General features: G+C 38.0%; 1 protein-coding gene across 1 annotated transcript in view; it reads right to left on the reverse strand.

Annotated features, from left to right (window-relative positions):
- Window positions 1-17613, reverse strand: part of cacna1ha (calcium channel, voltage-dependent, T type, alpha 1H subunit a) — a 191218-nt gene that overhangs the window by 99520 nt on the left and 74085 nt on the right. The window contains exons 2-4 of the mRNA XM_055223851.1: window positions 7830-7941; window positions 3391-3524; window positions 1045-1142 (exon numbers count right to left, since the gene is read on the reverse strand). Of these exons, the coding sequence (XP_055079826.1) occupies window positions 1045-1142; window positions 3391-3524; window positions 7830-7941 (344 nt within the window). The remainder of the gene's footprint in view (window positions 1-1044; window positions 1143-3390; window positions 3525-7829; window positions 7942-17613) is intronic.

Here is a 17613-nt window from a genome sequence, read left to right on the forward strand (position 1 = left end):
TCTATCACCATGTTGCTTTTTATTGCTTCAAAAATACTATATTCACCAAAAAACAACAAATTAACATGTTTTATAAGTTTTATATGTTTTGTTTTCTGTCAAGATCCCAGTCTCGCTGTGTTTTCTCTCCTCTCTTCTGTGCCTGGAGCTGGGAGGAGACTCTTGACCCCACCCACTACACACCTGCAGCCGATCGGCAACCGAGCCTCCACCTGTGGAGCTCAAACGGACCGAGGATCCTCCACACTCCACCAGATGGTCAGTGTATCCTCCGCGGTACAGTTCTGCTCGACTCAGTCTGTTCTTTGTGGTTACGTTTATAGTACTAAGTTGGTGTTTCTTGTTTTTTTGCCAGATCTCGTTTCTTGCACCTCAGCCTCCGACCCAGCTTCCTACTCCCCCGCTCCTCCACCCAGCGCTCACATCCTTTTGTTTGTAATAATTTCTGTTAAACCTCACTCCGAGTCTGTATCTGTAATCCCCAGACGTTACGACGCTTTCATTTTTGATGCTCCGAGTTCCTGAGTCTCTCCTCGGCGTTAAGTCCCTCCTCCTTCAAATCGCTATGACGACATAATTAGCACGCATCCCGCTAATGAAACTACTGCACAACGCATCAGGTTTGTCAAGTTGCAGTGTACAGTTTATTTTTTTTTCCTTTTCTTTTTTTGCATAATACTCTCACTTTAAGTTTTAAAATCATGCTGCTTTGCCAGAAAAGTCACACAGTGCGCCTTTAAATTTCAGTTTGGCTCCGTGCAAGTCATTTTGGCCAACGTGCTTAAGTAAAAACACTGCATTATACATTAATCGTTCATCCTTAGACATTTACCCACGTTTGCTGATGAATGTGGGTCGATGACGGCGATAAAACCGTCTGCGTACGCGACTAAAACATTACGAACACTTGAGCCGCTGACGATCGCTACATCAACAAATCGAAAATAAGTTGTACTCCAGCGTATTCCAACATCCACTTAAGTAGCAGGCGGTGTTTCTTATGGTACAACTAGACTAGAAAAAACTCTGAATCCATGCACTTACTTGGCACTCTGTTGATGGCGCGCAGTGGTCGCAGCACCCGCACCGTCCTGATGGCAGACAGACTGGCGTTATGTCCGTCCAAGGAGTACTCCATCACCCTGATCGCACGGGAGAGAGAGAGGAGAGCGTTACTGCGCTGTGTGGACGACATAAAACCCATATTAGTGTTATAGCGTTTAGATTGGGGACAGGCTGGGGACGGTATAATAGCACTGTTAATTGCAGCTGCTCATATAAACGCGTATGGGTTTTTATGGAAACTTATGTATATATTATTATGTATATATTATTATGTATATATTATTATGTATATATTATTGTGGTTAGGGGCGGGTGATGTAGACAGATTAATATTTGGGTATTTTTGACAATATTTGGTCCATACTTTTGCAATCTGTCTGAAACGCTTTAACATCCCCTTAAATATTTTCACTGAGGTTCAAATATTGCACAGAAAGTGAAGGACAATAAAAGTTAATTAATAAAAAATGCAGCATTATCACTTTGTAATGTTTTAAAAATATTATATGGCAAGTTTGATCATTAAGATAATCCTTTTAGTTTTGTGTAGCTAGTTTTTATTATATATGCTTAATTTATACTTTAAATATCTACTTAAAATTACTTAAACGCATCTCCTAAACCACATGTGTCAAACTCAAGGCCCAGGGGCCAAATGCGGCCCGTCACATCATTATATGTGGCCCGCGACAAGGTAAATTAAAAACATGTCAGTTTATCAGGAGATACGCAGTTACAAAGTCATATTTTTTACATTTATGCAAATTTGAGTGCAACCATTTTGCTGATGTGGCCCTTGGTGAAATTGAGTTTGACACCCCGTCCTAAACAATCGTTCACGTTTTAATGATAATTTCAGATGAACGGCAGGGGTTTATTTAACTCTATGAGAAATTTACAGTTTTTGAAAGAAATATCCAAAATTATGATCCACAAATGTTGAACTTCAGTACTATTTGTTAGCGATTACATCCACAAATCTGCTGTATAAATCTCATAACTAAAGTCAAAGGATGTGGCACATTCTTTTTTATATGTGTATTTACTCTGAGTGGGCTTGCATCTCCACAAACCTGCCTCTTCCTGCTTGTTTCCATGTAAATCCTTTTTGTATAATCTTTCATCTTATGGCATAAAACTTAATGAAGAAGTAAGTTTTTTATTTCTATTTGCGTAGAATCATGTAGGTGACGTGTTCCTCTAGAAAGTGACATACTGCACTGGCCCGGTTATGTCTTTGGGGTTGAATAATGAGGCCATTGTGAAAAAACCCCCCAAAACATTTCACTTTTGGTATTTAATATAAGTTGAACTGCGTGCCTGTTTTTTTTCATGTGGATCAGTCGAATAATTACAGAGATATTCACCATAAACTAGGTCAACAATCTGGACAACGTAACAGCGAATTCCCCCACAGTTCAGTTTTAAACTATCAGCAGTTTAGTAAATGTGACCTAAAATTCCCATGTTAGCTAAACATTACCGTGTATAAGTCTGAGAATGTAATCTATTATGTCTGTTCCTTATGTGTGGTCACTTTGTTTTGACTTTTGGACCATGTTCAAGGAATGCCGGGCCTCATTTATACACATATAGTTCAGTGTTTCTATATTTTAAACACAAATGATAACAGCAGACGTTTTGTAGCGCGAGATACATGTAGTACTATCTTTTTTACCGTACATGGAGCAGACATGGGATGGGAGAGGACAGGTCTATTTTGGAAAGGGCAGGACATTGTAAGGGCAAAATGAATCGCACCTACAGGCCTAAATATACAGCTGCGTCGTACATTTTGGCATCAACGCAGTTTTTTAGCAGGATTTTTACCGTAAAGTTTAGAGACGTAAAGTGATTTATACTTGAAATATTATTTAAAAGCTAAATGTGAGCTAAACTATATCAAAATTGTGTATTTGAAGTAGTTTAAGCACGTGAGCATGAGAGTAATTTGGCTCCGTTGACGCTCCAATGCACTTCCTGCTCGTTTCCATGGAGATTTTAACATACTTGGCCTAGAATGTTCCACAGTGTAGGTCAAATATGTGGAGGGTGACAATAAGAAAACATGCTTTTGGATATATATTTAAGTAATAAAAACATTCCAGGCACAGCAGTTCAATGGAGATAAACAGGAGATACGCTGCAAAAACGTTACGCAGTGCACCTTTAATATCATTGTTTGTTCTTGTGCGAATAATAATCATTTGGGAGCACGATTAGAGCTTAAGAGGAAACGATTTTAACAGGATTTGCTGCAGCTTCGGGGCTCGACAGCGCGTTGTAGTCTGCAGACATGTCCCAGAGTCCTCTTCAGACGCTCACCCTGCCATGACGATGACAAAGTCCAGCTGGTTCCACTTATCACCGAGATAACAGTTGGGCCCGAAGATTCCCAGGGCGACCATCTTGATGACCATCTCCACGGCAAAGAACGCAAAGATGCAGTCGTCCAACACCTGAGAACAAGAAGAACCAAAGAAAGAACAATGAGAAACAAAAAAAACAACAATATATCCACAAATTCATCAAAATCAACAATGACTTTCCAGATTTATGGATGACGTCAATGTGGGAATCCGACCTTCAATATAAAGATCAATATAATCTGCTTTGGAGATTCATAGTGTAAATCTTCCAGATCTCTCCAGTTTCTCCAGTTGTATATTTCAATATTGCCATTTTTTAAAGGTGCACTATGTGGAGATATTGTTTTGCCCAGAATATTCCACAGTACCGTATTAAAACGTAACTATATTTGTGAAGACAGCAGCTCACACTATGAGGCCAAGTTATCTCAGATCTGTGGTGACTTCACTCACACTAACAATGCAAGTTTTTCTTTTTGAACAATAAAAATACCTGTTATGACATAAATACTAGGTAAGTTTAATGCAGTAAATAGGCCTGTTACTTTATCAACTTATTGTTCAATACATGACAGAAGGGATAATACTTTTTGGGGGTCAATATTTATCGTGGGGACTTTTTCCTTGCACTAGTGGGAAAAGTTGGACTATTCATTTATTTTTTTGTTTGTTTATTTATTTATTTATTTATTTGTACTATGGTGAGATTTGAGCCATAAAAGGTTGAATTATGACCCAGTAAAGATACAAACTAACTACTGTATTTTCCGGACTATAAGTCGCTCTGGAGTATAAGTCGCATCATCAAAAAAATGTATTTTTGCTAAATCTGAGACCAAGAACAGACATTTTATCTTTAAAGGCAAGTTATAATAATAATAAAAAGTGGAACAACAGGCTGAATATCAGTACATCACACTAACGTAACACATTTATATTTATTCAGCCACATGAAGCACAGACAGAACTGAACACGTGTCTGGTTTGTTAACGTCAGATATTAACAGTTAATCAGATAAATAAAGCAGAAAAAACTAGCAACAAGTTTACTCTGGATCTCACTCCAAATTAATAAATCCATTAAGTGTCCTCACGCGGTTCAGTGTAAAAATAATGAAGATGTGAAGTTCTATATTTTAATAATTAATATATAAGTCGCATCTGAGTATAAGTCGCACCCCTGGACAAACTATGAAAAAAAAGTGTGACTTATTGCCCAGAAAATAAGCTCTTTTACTGTTTCATCTGTTTATTTATTTATTACAGGTTACGTGTGTGTTTTTTTAACAATACTGTACATTTAGAATACTTTTTGGGGGATAATTCTTTACGTTTTGGGTTCAATATTATCATTTATTATGTATATTTACTTCAGGAATATATCACACTTGTAAAATGAGTTTTTGTGACCGGCCTAACACCAAACATCCAGGACAATACACGAAACTCTACAACTTTTATAAACCTGAGTGGTCCAGCTGAAAATCTGTCACTTGCTTGAACAAATATATTCATGCCTTGTCAAAACAACACCAGACGGAAAAATTCCAGATTGTTAACTTTTTAAATGCTAGCTGTCGTGCCATATCCGACCGCCCTGACATTTCAGCTCGCCCCAAATGATCAGATCCTTGTTAAATCCGCCATTAGCGCCGCATTCTGAGAGAAGCAGAGTGTCTCCACGGCTGCGAACGGTCCCGGCGGGGGAGAGCTCGGGCTTAGCGTGGTTTTGGCAGCGTCTCAATTAGCCGGAGTTCTAGCGTAGCGTAAAGACAGTATGTATTTGAATATAATGAGCCCGTCGCGCAGTATCCGAGAGTCAACACGGCACTGCGGCGCGAGCATACTGAACCAAATGAGACAGTAAATTCTAGTTTTAATTACAGTTGTATTTACACTTTCTCGACGCTCGGAATCGTAAAGGGCAACGGGAAAATGTTCTCCTGGAAATGTTAATGTTTAATTTGAGTCGCGATATCATTTTATGCGCAGGTTAAAGCTGGAGTACGGTTTATATGGAGATACCGTCGTTTTTCCTGGTATTTTTCGTAGTATGGCATTAAAGCTATCACCATAAAGCAATGTTACAGGTCAGATCTGTGCAGAGGTGACCTTACAGTAAGAATGCATGTTTTTCAAGGTAGTTTTGAGCAATACGACATCTGTACCATATTTCCCGCACTATAAGCTGCACTTTTTTCATAGTTTTTTCCGGGGGTGCGTCTTATACTCAGGTGCGACTTATATGTGAAATTATTCAAATATATAATTCCACATTTTTGTTATTTTCACACTGATGACTCCGCGAGAGCACTCTGGGCTTGTGTACCTGTTTTTTTCTTCATTATTATGTATTTTTTGGCTGGTGCGACTTATACTCCAGAGCAACGTATAGTCTGGAAAATACGGTAAACCTCAACAGGGGAACAACACTCGAGGATCGTTAAATGCAGTTGTTTCCACATGGTTCTCACTCAACTAATTACAAAACCTGTCCCTGATAATTACTACTTTTTGGTTTAAAAGTTTCAAACAGTTGTCAAACGTACAAGGTTTTTCATCCAGAAACAATTCCAAGGTAATCGCTTAGTATTTACGCAATTAATTTAGCAACTATTTTGATTTTAATTAATTTTTTTTTTGTTTCTTTCCAATCTGTTGCTTCCAATTTCATCAAAGGTCGCCACAACAAACAGGTTACACGTTGATTTTGTGGATGTTTTTCATGACAGATGGCTCTTTTAGTCAAAATAACAGTGACATGAGTGGAAAATTGAACATTATCGACACAATAGCTGCTGTGTGCGGTTGGGCGGTGCTCGAACCAGCCACCTTTTCGTTTCAGGGAGTGCTTTACCCACTATAACGTCACTACACAATGAAAACGATGAACTGCACTTTAATTTGACCCATATACAAAATAAAAACAAGTTCTTTTCATAACGTTAATATTCTTTTTGACTGATCCAGTGGGTGCGTCGTGAGGCGGCTCGCGTTAGATGTTTTTTGGAGATAAAAGTTAAGTAAAGATCAGTGGAGGGATTCTGATGTGAGAGCTGCCAGGACGCCCAGAGGAAGTCTAAAGATTTATGGATGAGATGAAAGAAGGAGAGAAGTTAGCCAGGGTGAAGAGAAGATGAGGAGCAGGTGATGTGTCGCAGGGTTAGCGACTTTGATATCGATTTAATACGACTATGTTAAATGGGCTTTATGTGCGTTTAAGGTGGAGGGTCTAAAGCAGGTGGAGGAACCTCAAGCGGAAAAGCTGCGGAGAGCATCTTTAAAGGTCCTATATTACACAAAATGGATTCTTGTGAGATTTTAGCCGTGTTATATTACTGTGAAATCCTCAAAAACCTACCTGTAATTGTGTTTTGTGGTTTTTTTTTCGTCTTTTCAGTCGTTTTTGTATAGCTCTCTTTTAATTTATTATCTATTTTATACCTAATTTTCTTTATATACTTCGGCATTGTATAGGGAAATGTGCTTCTTTACTGTGCACATGACAATAAAGCTTTTTGAATCCTTGCGTAATCCTGGTTTACTTGTCTGTCTACGTCTCCAAACCTCAAAATGCTCCATGTACCACCTTGTGATGTCATGAAGTGATAGTTTTCCAGCTCCTTTTACCTTTAGTTCAGTAGCGATGAGCAAATCCAGAGCTGAAATTATTACTGATTCCAGTGAAGGTGTGTGGAGTTTAAAAACGCGGTGGAGCACTTCCTGTATTACCACATGATGACATCACAAGGTGGAACAGAGTGTTTTCGGTTTGAGAGAAAAACTCAGATTAAATATGCAGGTTTGTTTGTGTGTTAAACAAAACTCCAGGTGTGTGTTTGATGAGGAAACAACATTATAACAGATCAGAAAATGGCGTAATATGGGGCATTTAATCAGTATGGAAACCTTTAAAAAAAATAAATAAAAATAAATAAATAAATAAAAAAAACAATTAAAATGAATAAAAAAAGAATTAAAATTTAAAAATAAAATAATAATAAAACATAAAAAATAAATAAATGGAAAAAAAATCATAAAAAAATAAAAATAAATTAATAAATCAAAAGGAAAAGAAAAAAAAAGAAAATTAAAATTAAAAAATTAAATAAAAATAAAACAAAAAATAAATAAAGGGAAAAAAAACATAAATATATAAAAATAAAAATAAAATTTGAAATTAAGTAAAATAAAATAAAATAAACACAGCTTGGATAAATGTCAGTTCACATGCCCATTGTCTTATCTGCTACTTTATATCTTATATCTAGGAGCCAATACATTCTGTCCTTGTGTCTCTTTCCACTTGAATAACCGACCAAATAGTATACCAGATTTTAGTTTTTTTGGGAAAATATAAATATAAGGTACTAGTGTCATGAAACATATACTAACCTGCAGTATTCGGCACCATTCGGACTGACAAGAGACATCTTCACAGGGCTGGAACATCCCCAGAGTGACGCAGTTGAGGAGGATCACCACCATGGACACGTGCTCGAACCATGTGTGCAGGAGTTAAGGCCAAAATGTGACACTTTATCAAACGTACAAAACAACAAGCTGCTAAGATCACAGAAAAAAACATCAACAGTTAGTTAAAATAAATAATGGACACGGTAATTGCACTGTTAAACCAACATCCATCATGCTGTAAGCGTATTAAGTCGTACAAAATGGCCGACAATGGAAAAGGAAGTTCAAATGAGGGCTAATGGTTTAAAGATGACGTGCTATGATGCTAATCGAATCACTGGCCTTTAATAATTGCACAGTTAGCTTCTCCATGACTTGTCTAATTCTGATCAATGGGATGTGCTGGAAACCAAGCCCCTGATAATAATATATCAGCGCTATTAACAATATCTGACAATTTTATGGAGCTTCTGTTCAAATAATAGGATTTGGTTCGATGTAACTTCCAGAATTTTTGATGGGAAATTTGTCTCTTTGTGCCTCGCTCCCAGTTATGTTGTTTTAAACTCAAAGTATCTGTGTAATTCCTCAGTCGTTCAGGTCTGATCCGGAGTAAAAGCCGAAGTTAAATCTGTCAAACTGGACAAAAAGTTGTAGGAATGAAGACAAAACATTGACAGACTTTGGCTTTTACTCTAAAATGAAAGTAAAAATGCAATTAAAGGTACAGTATGTAAGTTCAGTATGTCCAAACTACGGCTCAGGGGCCAAATGCTGCCCTCAGACCAATTTTTCTTGGCCCTTACTACAGATTGAAGAGATTCTACCTCTATAACCTGAATAGTCTTATTAAAGGTAAAATGTCTCTGTCAAAACTGGGTTAAATCCACCGTTTGACTCCCTGTACTGACACCGGTCTGTGGCCCTCTGCTTCAAATATGTTTCCGTATGTGGCCCTCGGTGAAAAAAGTTTGGACACCCCTGACTTACACGATTCCATGGAAATACAAAGTTAAAACTTCACTATCAGATACTGTGTAAACACTCAGTCGTCCAGGTCTGATTCATAGTAAAAGTCAAAGTTAAATCGGTCAAACTGGACAAAATGTTGTAGGAGTGAAGACGTTTCGCTGCTCATCCAAGCCGCTTTTTCACTCCTACAACTTTCTGTCCAGTTGGCAGATTTAACTTTGGCTTTTACTATAAAATTAAAGTAGTAGTATGTAAGTTTCAACACAATTCCATGGAAATACAGTTGTCCCTCGCTACATCGCGGTTCATCTTTCGTGGTCTTGCTGTTTTGCGGATTATTTTAGTGTAATTTCACATGCTTTTTTTATGCCGTATGAGCGTGAATTGTGTTGTGCGTCCTGATTGGCTGTTGGACTGTAGACCATTGTGTTCTGCGTCCTGATTGGCTGTTGGACTGTAGACCATTGTGTCGTGCGTCCTGATTGGCTGTTGGACTGTAGACCATTGTCCATCAGTCTCCTCCGTGCCGTGTCTCCTGTCCAGTACAGAATGTGTTCAGACAAATTTACATAAACGTTGGATCTCAGTGTGACTCTGAAGTGCTGTTCGTTTGCAATTCGTTTTCTCCCCGACAAAACCCACAATGTCGATGAAACGTTCTGCACCGACAAAGACGCCTACGAAGGTTTGAACTTTGAGAGAGTTTAAACGAGAGAGAAATGTGAGAAAATGTTAACGCCTGTGTGAGAAAAGTGTATAAAGTGTGTGGTGAGGGGTTTTACAGACAAAAACATAGAGAATAATGGTAAAAAAAAAAGCAGATGGCGGGTTATTTTTAGAACGTAACCCCCGCGATAAACGAGGGACGACTGTACACAATTAAAACTTGTCAGAAGATACTAATTTATATCTGACCATCCTTAATTTTAACCTCCGTCTCACTAGAAAACTGTAATCTGCCGCTGACCTCTGCCCGGGTCGTTTTATCCTTAGTCCTATTTGGGATCAGACAGTAATCCGTAGGGGGCATGATGCAAACCAAATTTTTCCTTTGAGATGTTAATCCCATCTGAGGACATGACATTACGAAGAAAAAAGTCATTTAAGTCCAAAGTTTGTGATTTTTTTTTTGGGACGATTGACGACAAAAGTCTGGGTTCATTCAAATCACCAGGTTTCCATTAAGCGCTTTGTTGTTCTCCAAATGAGCAACGTCAAGCCTAATCACTCGCAATCAAGAAGAGCACAAACGGGAGGTATTTGACTGGCTTCTTAAGTGTTCTATCTGTTCTATCTCTCATCCAACGCTTGAGCATATGTTGTAATACAAAAATAGAGTAGAAATAGAAATAATAAGCCTTGAAATAATAAGGCTAATAATAACTGCTAGAATGAATTGTGGTCAAATTGGCTCTTAAAGCATCCATTTTTAAACATTTCAAAGCCGTGCCTCTGATTTTTTTCCACGTAGAGCTGCTGTCCGCACTTAAGTTAAAGCAGAGAAACAGGAAGTACGTGGGTAGCATGCTAGCTGTTCTGATCTGTTCCCTGAAAGTTGTGACAATTGTCAACTTTGGACCACTGCAAACTGCTTAAAATGGGCTAGTTTTTTCACTTTTTTTAAGATACATAATAAAAATCGGATTAAACTAAGTAAACATGACTTAAACTACGTAAACCACGTGTCAAACTCAAGGCCCGCGGGCGAAATATGGCCCACCACGTCATTTTATGTGGCCGGTGACGAGGTAAATTAAAGGTCTGACTGCCTTGAAATAGTTTATCAGGAGATACAGTTACACAGCCAGTTTTTTACATCTATGGAAATGCATGTGCAGTATTTGTAGTTTGAATAAGTAATAAATACATAAACACTTAATTAACAAGTTTGAAAAAGTAGCTACATTTATTTTACATCTGGCTCTTTTTGCTGATGTGGCCCTCGGTGAAAATGTGCTTGAAACAACGACTAAAATCACAAAATAATTCACAAAACTATTCCAACTGAACTGCAGGTTTAACGTAGTTCTAAACCAGGACGGGCAAAGCGATACCAGAGTACTACAACGAGAAGATGTGACTTGGGCGCAACGATTATTTGCAATCAATATCCAGCCTATGTTAAGAGACCGCGGACCCAAAGCAATATAAAGCTTTAACAGCCAATTACGTCCTGCAAATACCAAGTCGCAGTATTATTCCCATAACGATATACTGTTTCAAGTGTGTTGCCACGGGGGCCAATATGAAACAAAGAGAAACACACAATGTAAGTAGATGATATGCAAATTTAAATGACTTATGTGTTTACACTCGCAGTATATTAGGCTACGTAGGTGACTGCAGCAATAACAGTTAATAGCACGTTAGCAATAAAAAAGTTCTTGCTCTGTATTGGAGTAATAATGTTTTCTTGGTGTGTTGCTAGTAAACGTTAGCAATGCAATGGTCAACTGCTAAACATCTGCAGCGAATTTGTCAATGTAGAATCACAGAATGTACGTCAGAATGTACGTCAGATTTGTCAGATTTGTCATTTTGTTTTTGTATTAACCCGTTCTACACGATCCTGGGGTTTTTATTTTAATATTTTGTTCATTAAATTAAGACGTGAACATTAATAATAGACAAATCAGGTGCTTTTTTCACCCGAGGTCGCTGCCAATAGCGTTAGCAGTGAGAGTGGTGCAGGAAGAGAGGTTAGCTTCAACATCCTGGCTCCTGATTGGCTCTTTGGTTGCTATGATACTCGCAGTCGGATACAGACCATTTATGGACTGTGCTTCATTTGGAGCTGAACGCTTACGCTCACTTAATTTATACAGTAAAAGTGTAGAATGAGCATTAGATTAAACAGCATGTAAACTTTTTAATTACGTTAGCATTTATCCAAATTAGCATGTAGCAGCTCTATTAAAATATGTGCAAGAATAACAGTTACGGAGCATAGTGCAGTAGGCTATTTTGTAAGGTTTTTTGTTTTTTTTTTAATATAGTTAGCCATCAAAATTCCAGCAAGTGTAATGTTAGCTCATAATTTAAACTCAGTCAATTAAAATGGCATTCTGGAGTAGACAAAATTAGCATTAGCCGTCAGACTATGCTATGAATTAAACATTAGCAATTGCACAAGAGGTGATTATTATGCAATGAAATATTTCTTCAAGACCGTTTCTGTCAAATTCGAGCCAGACTGGACATTAGTTGAAGCATAAATATAACGTCTAAATATCTAAAAAAACAAAATACACTGAAAAAAAATTGAAAAAAATATGTGTAAGCCGTATTTGATTGCACGTTAGCTCGCGTAGAACCAAGATTTGAAACAGTCTAGTGCATTATTCTATTCAAAAAAACTAGTGATCCGCTACATCATTGGACAGATATTCTTTTTTTCTAAATAAGTAAACCATTTTTATCTTCCAAAAGCACAAAAGCACCAGCTAACACCAGGGTACACAGTCACAGCGCTGCGTGGCTCCTGCAGCTCCTCTGTGCTTTGCATTCTGCTCTGCTCTCTCATCTGGTGGTGGATTTCCTACGACTTGGCTGCCACAACTCGCACCTACGTCAGCCCGATTAATTAACTCAACCTGACAAGTGTGCAAAGTTTTTTTCAAATGCCACGTCTTTATTCATCGCCCTGACAAAGACGAGAGGGGAGAGGAGAGAGGAGAGAGCAAAGAGGAGGGCAGGAGATGTAGAGTCGTAGATGCGCCGATTGCACTGTAGTGTGAAGCCGTGACTGTTTAAGCTGAATCTGAGTCACACAAATCACTAAAGGGGAGAGGGTGAGCTCCTGTGTTACACAAAATGGACTCACGTGAGCTTTAAGTCACGTTATAATGATGTTACCTCCTCAAAAACAGACGCTCTGTTCCACCTTGTGATGTCATGAAGTGGTAGTTTTGTAGTTAACAGCTAAATTTGATGTTTAATACAGTAGAGATAGACAACTCCAGGGCTGAAATCATCTGAATGATTCTAGTGAAGGTGTGTGCGGTTTAAAAACACAGAGGAGCACTTCCTGTATCACCACATGATGACATCACAAGGTGGAACAGAGTGTTTTCAGTTTGAGAGAAGAACAGTCTAAATGTGCAGCGTTTGTGTGTCAAAAAGGTGTGAATGAAACAAAAAAACACAACTCCAGGTCTGTTTGTGATGAAGAAACAACATTAAAACAATTATAGATCAGAAAATAATGTGAAATTGGCCTTTAAGCAAATGTCTGTAATGTTGTTTCGTAGAATTAAAATAATATATTTTTTAGGATTTTTTGTTTAAGTTTTATAAGCGTCCAACTGCTTTTGACGTTTGGAATTATTCATTAAAAGTCACACTAACAAATAATTGGCTAATTAATTATTTATAACTTAACACTGTCGACTGATTTATTTTATTTTTTTTGCAGATTTGCTACATCTTTATTTTTGCTTTTCAATTGTTTGTTTTTTTCTCTGAATTGTCTGTTATTTGGAGCCGCCCTCAAGAACAGGACAGCACAATATATCAAAATGCAATCACAATCCCCATTTGAGTCGGTGTGAGGATCAAATCACAAAGACTGTAATTATTTAGGTAATAGAAGGTCGGGAAAAAATGAAATATCCTGTCCTCCTGAGACCTTTATACACAGGGATTCTTGTATTATGTTTATCAGTTCACATTTTAGTCTTATCTCCAGTGTTTACAATGTGCAGTATTAACACAATTTTTCAAAATACATCACAAATATCATAAAAAATAGATTTTTTTTTACCCCAAAATCACGCAGTTCTACTCAAAATCATCTTGCACAGGGCCCTTTAAAAGCTCTAAACAGCCCTGTATTTGTCACATATAGCGCTTAACATTTAAATGCACTGATAATCTGCAGTATTTACACCACTTAGCACACATCTCATGGTTAATGTAACATGCATATCACAGTTTCCAGTCTGCAAGCTGTTTTACTAACCCACTTTTACTCTGCATAACAGATTTATCTGTTTGTACATAAACGGAGATAGCGTGTTATGTGTATGTTTTATGGCTGCGGTGACATACTGTGAGAAAATGCACCGGCCTGTGGGTGGTACACTGTAAAAAGATGATCTACATTCATTGATATACTGTGAATTTAGAAGGAAATATTGTTTTGAGGAGCTTTGACAAGAGTTATCGAGTTTGTAAGTCTAGATTTTGTATTGTTTGTGGTTGTAATTTTAATAACCTGCTGTATCTATATATTTATTTACTATATTTATGACGCCCCAGTGCATGACTATGTAGATTTTTGTATTTACATTTAAAATAGGTTAAATTAAAATAATGTTTTTCATGTTTTATTAGTCTGAAAAATGTATTAAAAAAACATGCAACTTTACTGTGGGCTTGCATCTCCGCAAACCTGACTCTTATTTGGCCTGGAAAAGAGCTTCCTCCTGCTTGTTTCCATGGAAATGTTGTCCACAGTACAGCACAAAACATCTATCTACATGGAGAATGTTCCAAAGTATAGGTTTAATGTCAAATGCAAAGATGTGCGCCCTCTGCTGGTCATGGGCTGTTGGCGTTTGCTTGTTTTCTTAAATGTGACCTGGGTAAAAATCACCTGCAGACTGTTACCGCCTGTCATTGTGCCTCTGCCCAGAGACTACACATTTAGCTCGCAGCTAAATCTAGTCTGTGCAATACATTTATTCTATGAAATCACTCAGCTGACATCCTCCTCCAGAGAGTTCCGCCATGTTGCTTTAAAATTGACCTATCAGTCAGCGGGGTAGGACATTTTTACACTCCGCTGATAGATTATTTAAATAAATAGTAACAAAAATAAGAAAAAAATGAAAGAAAAGTCCAAAAAAAGAAGAAAAAAAATGATACAGGCCTTTATAAATAAGAAAATAATAATAATTAAAAAAAAACATCAAATACGTATTTAAAACCAACTCAATACTAGTTTGCTGTAAGTTTTATGAATTCAGGTCATTCAGATGGAGCTTTTTTGCAGTACAGTCAAAGCCACTGCTCTGAGGACAAACTCTGCCTCTGCGTTCTCTGGAGTAATATAAAACATAAGAGGAATGACAAACCGCTTGTAACTGTGTTTTTGGAGGAGAATTCAAACCACAGGGTCCGCGCACATCAGGGAGCGCCTCATATTTCTGCAAATGCAACAACAGCTCCCAGGCATTCAGTCGCAGCCTTTGTGGCGAGTACACGGGAGGAGGAAGATTGGTTTGAAATCGAGGTGTTCCAGTGCTTCAAAACAATTCAATTTGATCCTGAATGAACAAATATTACATTGTGGCGTCGTCGGGACAACAAGTTTTCACGTTCTCTTGTTTAGCTGTTCTAGGTATGTTTTTTTAAATATATTTTTTGTGTTAAATAGACAATAGAAATAATAAGGAAAACACTGGACATAATCTAGGTGTGTTAACTAAAAACACGCTGTAACAGAAATAAAATGTATTTGTATTTATTAAAATTGCATGTAGTAACAATGAAAATATTTGAGAGCGTGTTAATCTAGCAACGTATTCAAGCAATTTGCATTTTTTAGTCATATTTGAATTAAAAAAATCCATTCTCATTCCAGAGTAACTCAAAAACAACAATCAGTTTGGTCCAACTTGTCATTTTTTTGTGTATTTTTGTAAGTTCTTTTAACCAGATTGTAAATATTGTCACATTTTTGGTCGATGGTAACAATTTTATAAAGCGCTTTTGCACCTTCAAGGCACTCAAAAAAAAAGCTTTACAAGGAACCACTCACCCATTCACACTCACATTCAAACACCAGTGAAAGCAAACACTGGGGGAAAGATGGGATAAGTGTCTTGCCCAAGGACACAACAGCAGTATTCATCTGTGGAAGCTGCGATCACAGCGACAACCTGTGGGTCGGTGGATCTGACGGCACAACCAATGATATTTACTCTTTAAACTGAGCTACTGTCGCCCAGGTGTTTATTAATATTGTGAAGATTTTTCCTATTTATTCACACTACAATAATAATACAGTGCCACATTCAAGAATCACAGTATAAACTAGTGACAAAAACCTTCACTAGTCTCTACTTCACATCTTGAAACTACACAAAAAAAGTTGCCACAAAAAAAAAAAGGTCACGCACTCTAATATTTGGTTGTTCCGCCTTTAGCTTCGCTGTGGCATTGTTTCGATTTCGCTTCTGCAACGTCACAAGATTTATTTCCAGCCAGTGTTGCATAAAATTTTCACCTGTTGCATTGATGCTGGTCGAGTCTGACGCTGCTCAAAGCTTCTCCAGAACATCCCAAAGATTCTCAATGGGGTTAAGGTCTGGACTCTGTGTGAAAATGATGCCTCATGCTCCTGAACCACTGGTCATTCAGTATATTCAGGTGTCAGCTGACCTCATTCTGCTGAACCTCGACCGGACCAACTGCAGGAGGCTCGGACCTATTTGCTTAGTTAAACCCAGGTGGTGACTTCTTTTTTGGCCGGGCAGTGTAAATATTCTTTGCATCTAAAGGATCTGTACCTGATACGTGGAACAGACGTCGTATGAGCAGCTCTTGAGGTCAAAATATATCCGCTGTGTCCTCTCGTCATGCAGTTGTAAACCATTTTACTGTCAAAGAATCAATAAGTGCGCAGCTAGCATTACTATTACCACGGCAAACTCCGCTCTGGCCTCTGAAAGTTTCTAAAAGCGCTAATAAACTCAAGGAGGTGAATAATTAGCTGGGAATACAAAACTTCGGACGACTGCAAACGGTTTAAAATAAACTAGTTCAGTAAAAATCAAGCGCTGCGCCTTTAACAATCTACTCGCTCCGTCGTTTTGTTTTTATTGCAATGACTCAAACTTTTAAATTAGCTTTACAGTCTGAGCGAAACCATCATCGTTTGAAGTAGCTGTTTAGCAATAGAGTTTAACTAGAACACAACTGCACGTTTATCCTCTACACGAGCACTTAGGGCTGTAAAATGAGTTGCGTTTTCGTATGTGCCAAACTCCTGAACGCTCCGCTTGCTCTGGCTTAGTTCTAATTCTTCCACTGAGACGAAATAGACCCTTATCAATCTCGTTCCACTCCCTTCCAGTGCACTCTTGTAAGCGCCCCAAAGCAGCCATGTTCAATCCGCCTTTGCGAGCCTTGAAGCCTGTCCTCCTTCTGCAGACACACAGTAGGTCTGCATAGTTCTTGGAGACATTACATCGACTTACATTCAGTTACTTGAGACTGATCGCGTCTCCAGCCATCGTTGCTACTTGCTGTATGTGCATATGTTGTGTTTTTTTCTGAGTATTACTTCATTTGGTGGGAAAGTACATGTGGTAAATAGTAGCAGCAGTTGCGGTGAGTTCTAAAATGGTCTACCAATGCCATAAACACACGAAATTTCAACCAAAAAGCAGAGTTTATTTACACGCAGGGCCGGTCCAGACTATAAGCAGACGGAGCAGCTGCTTAGGGTCCCGAGGCCACCAGGGGGCCCCCAAGAGCACATACATTTTGAAAATAATATAATATGTAAAGTTTTATTGGGAACAGGGATTGTGTGTTTACAGCAGCCTAAATATCCCTCTAAAACAATTACATTTGTTTTATATCTATAGTCGTAAAATATCTGCTGCTGTGTTTGTTTTTGAGTCGGGCAGAGGTGAGGGCAGCTCTGTGTTTACACCGGAGCAAGGACCCGACATAATGTAAATGTAAGAAACACTGTCGCAACTGGAACACATTAAAATCCACCAGAAATGAAGAAAAAAACGTGTAGAATTTTAAAAAAATCTTGAAAACTCCTCCTTAT

The sequence above is a fragment of the Periophthalmus magnuspinnatus genome, chromosome 8, assembly GCF_009829125.3.
Source record: "Periophthalmus magnuspinnatus isolate fPerMag1 chromosome 8, fPerMag1.2.pri, whole genome shotgun sequence".
NCBI lineage: Eukaryota > Metazoa > Chordata > Actinopteri > Gobiiformes > Gobiidae > Periophthalmus > Periophthalmus magnuspinnatus.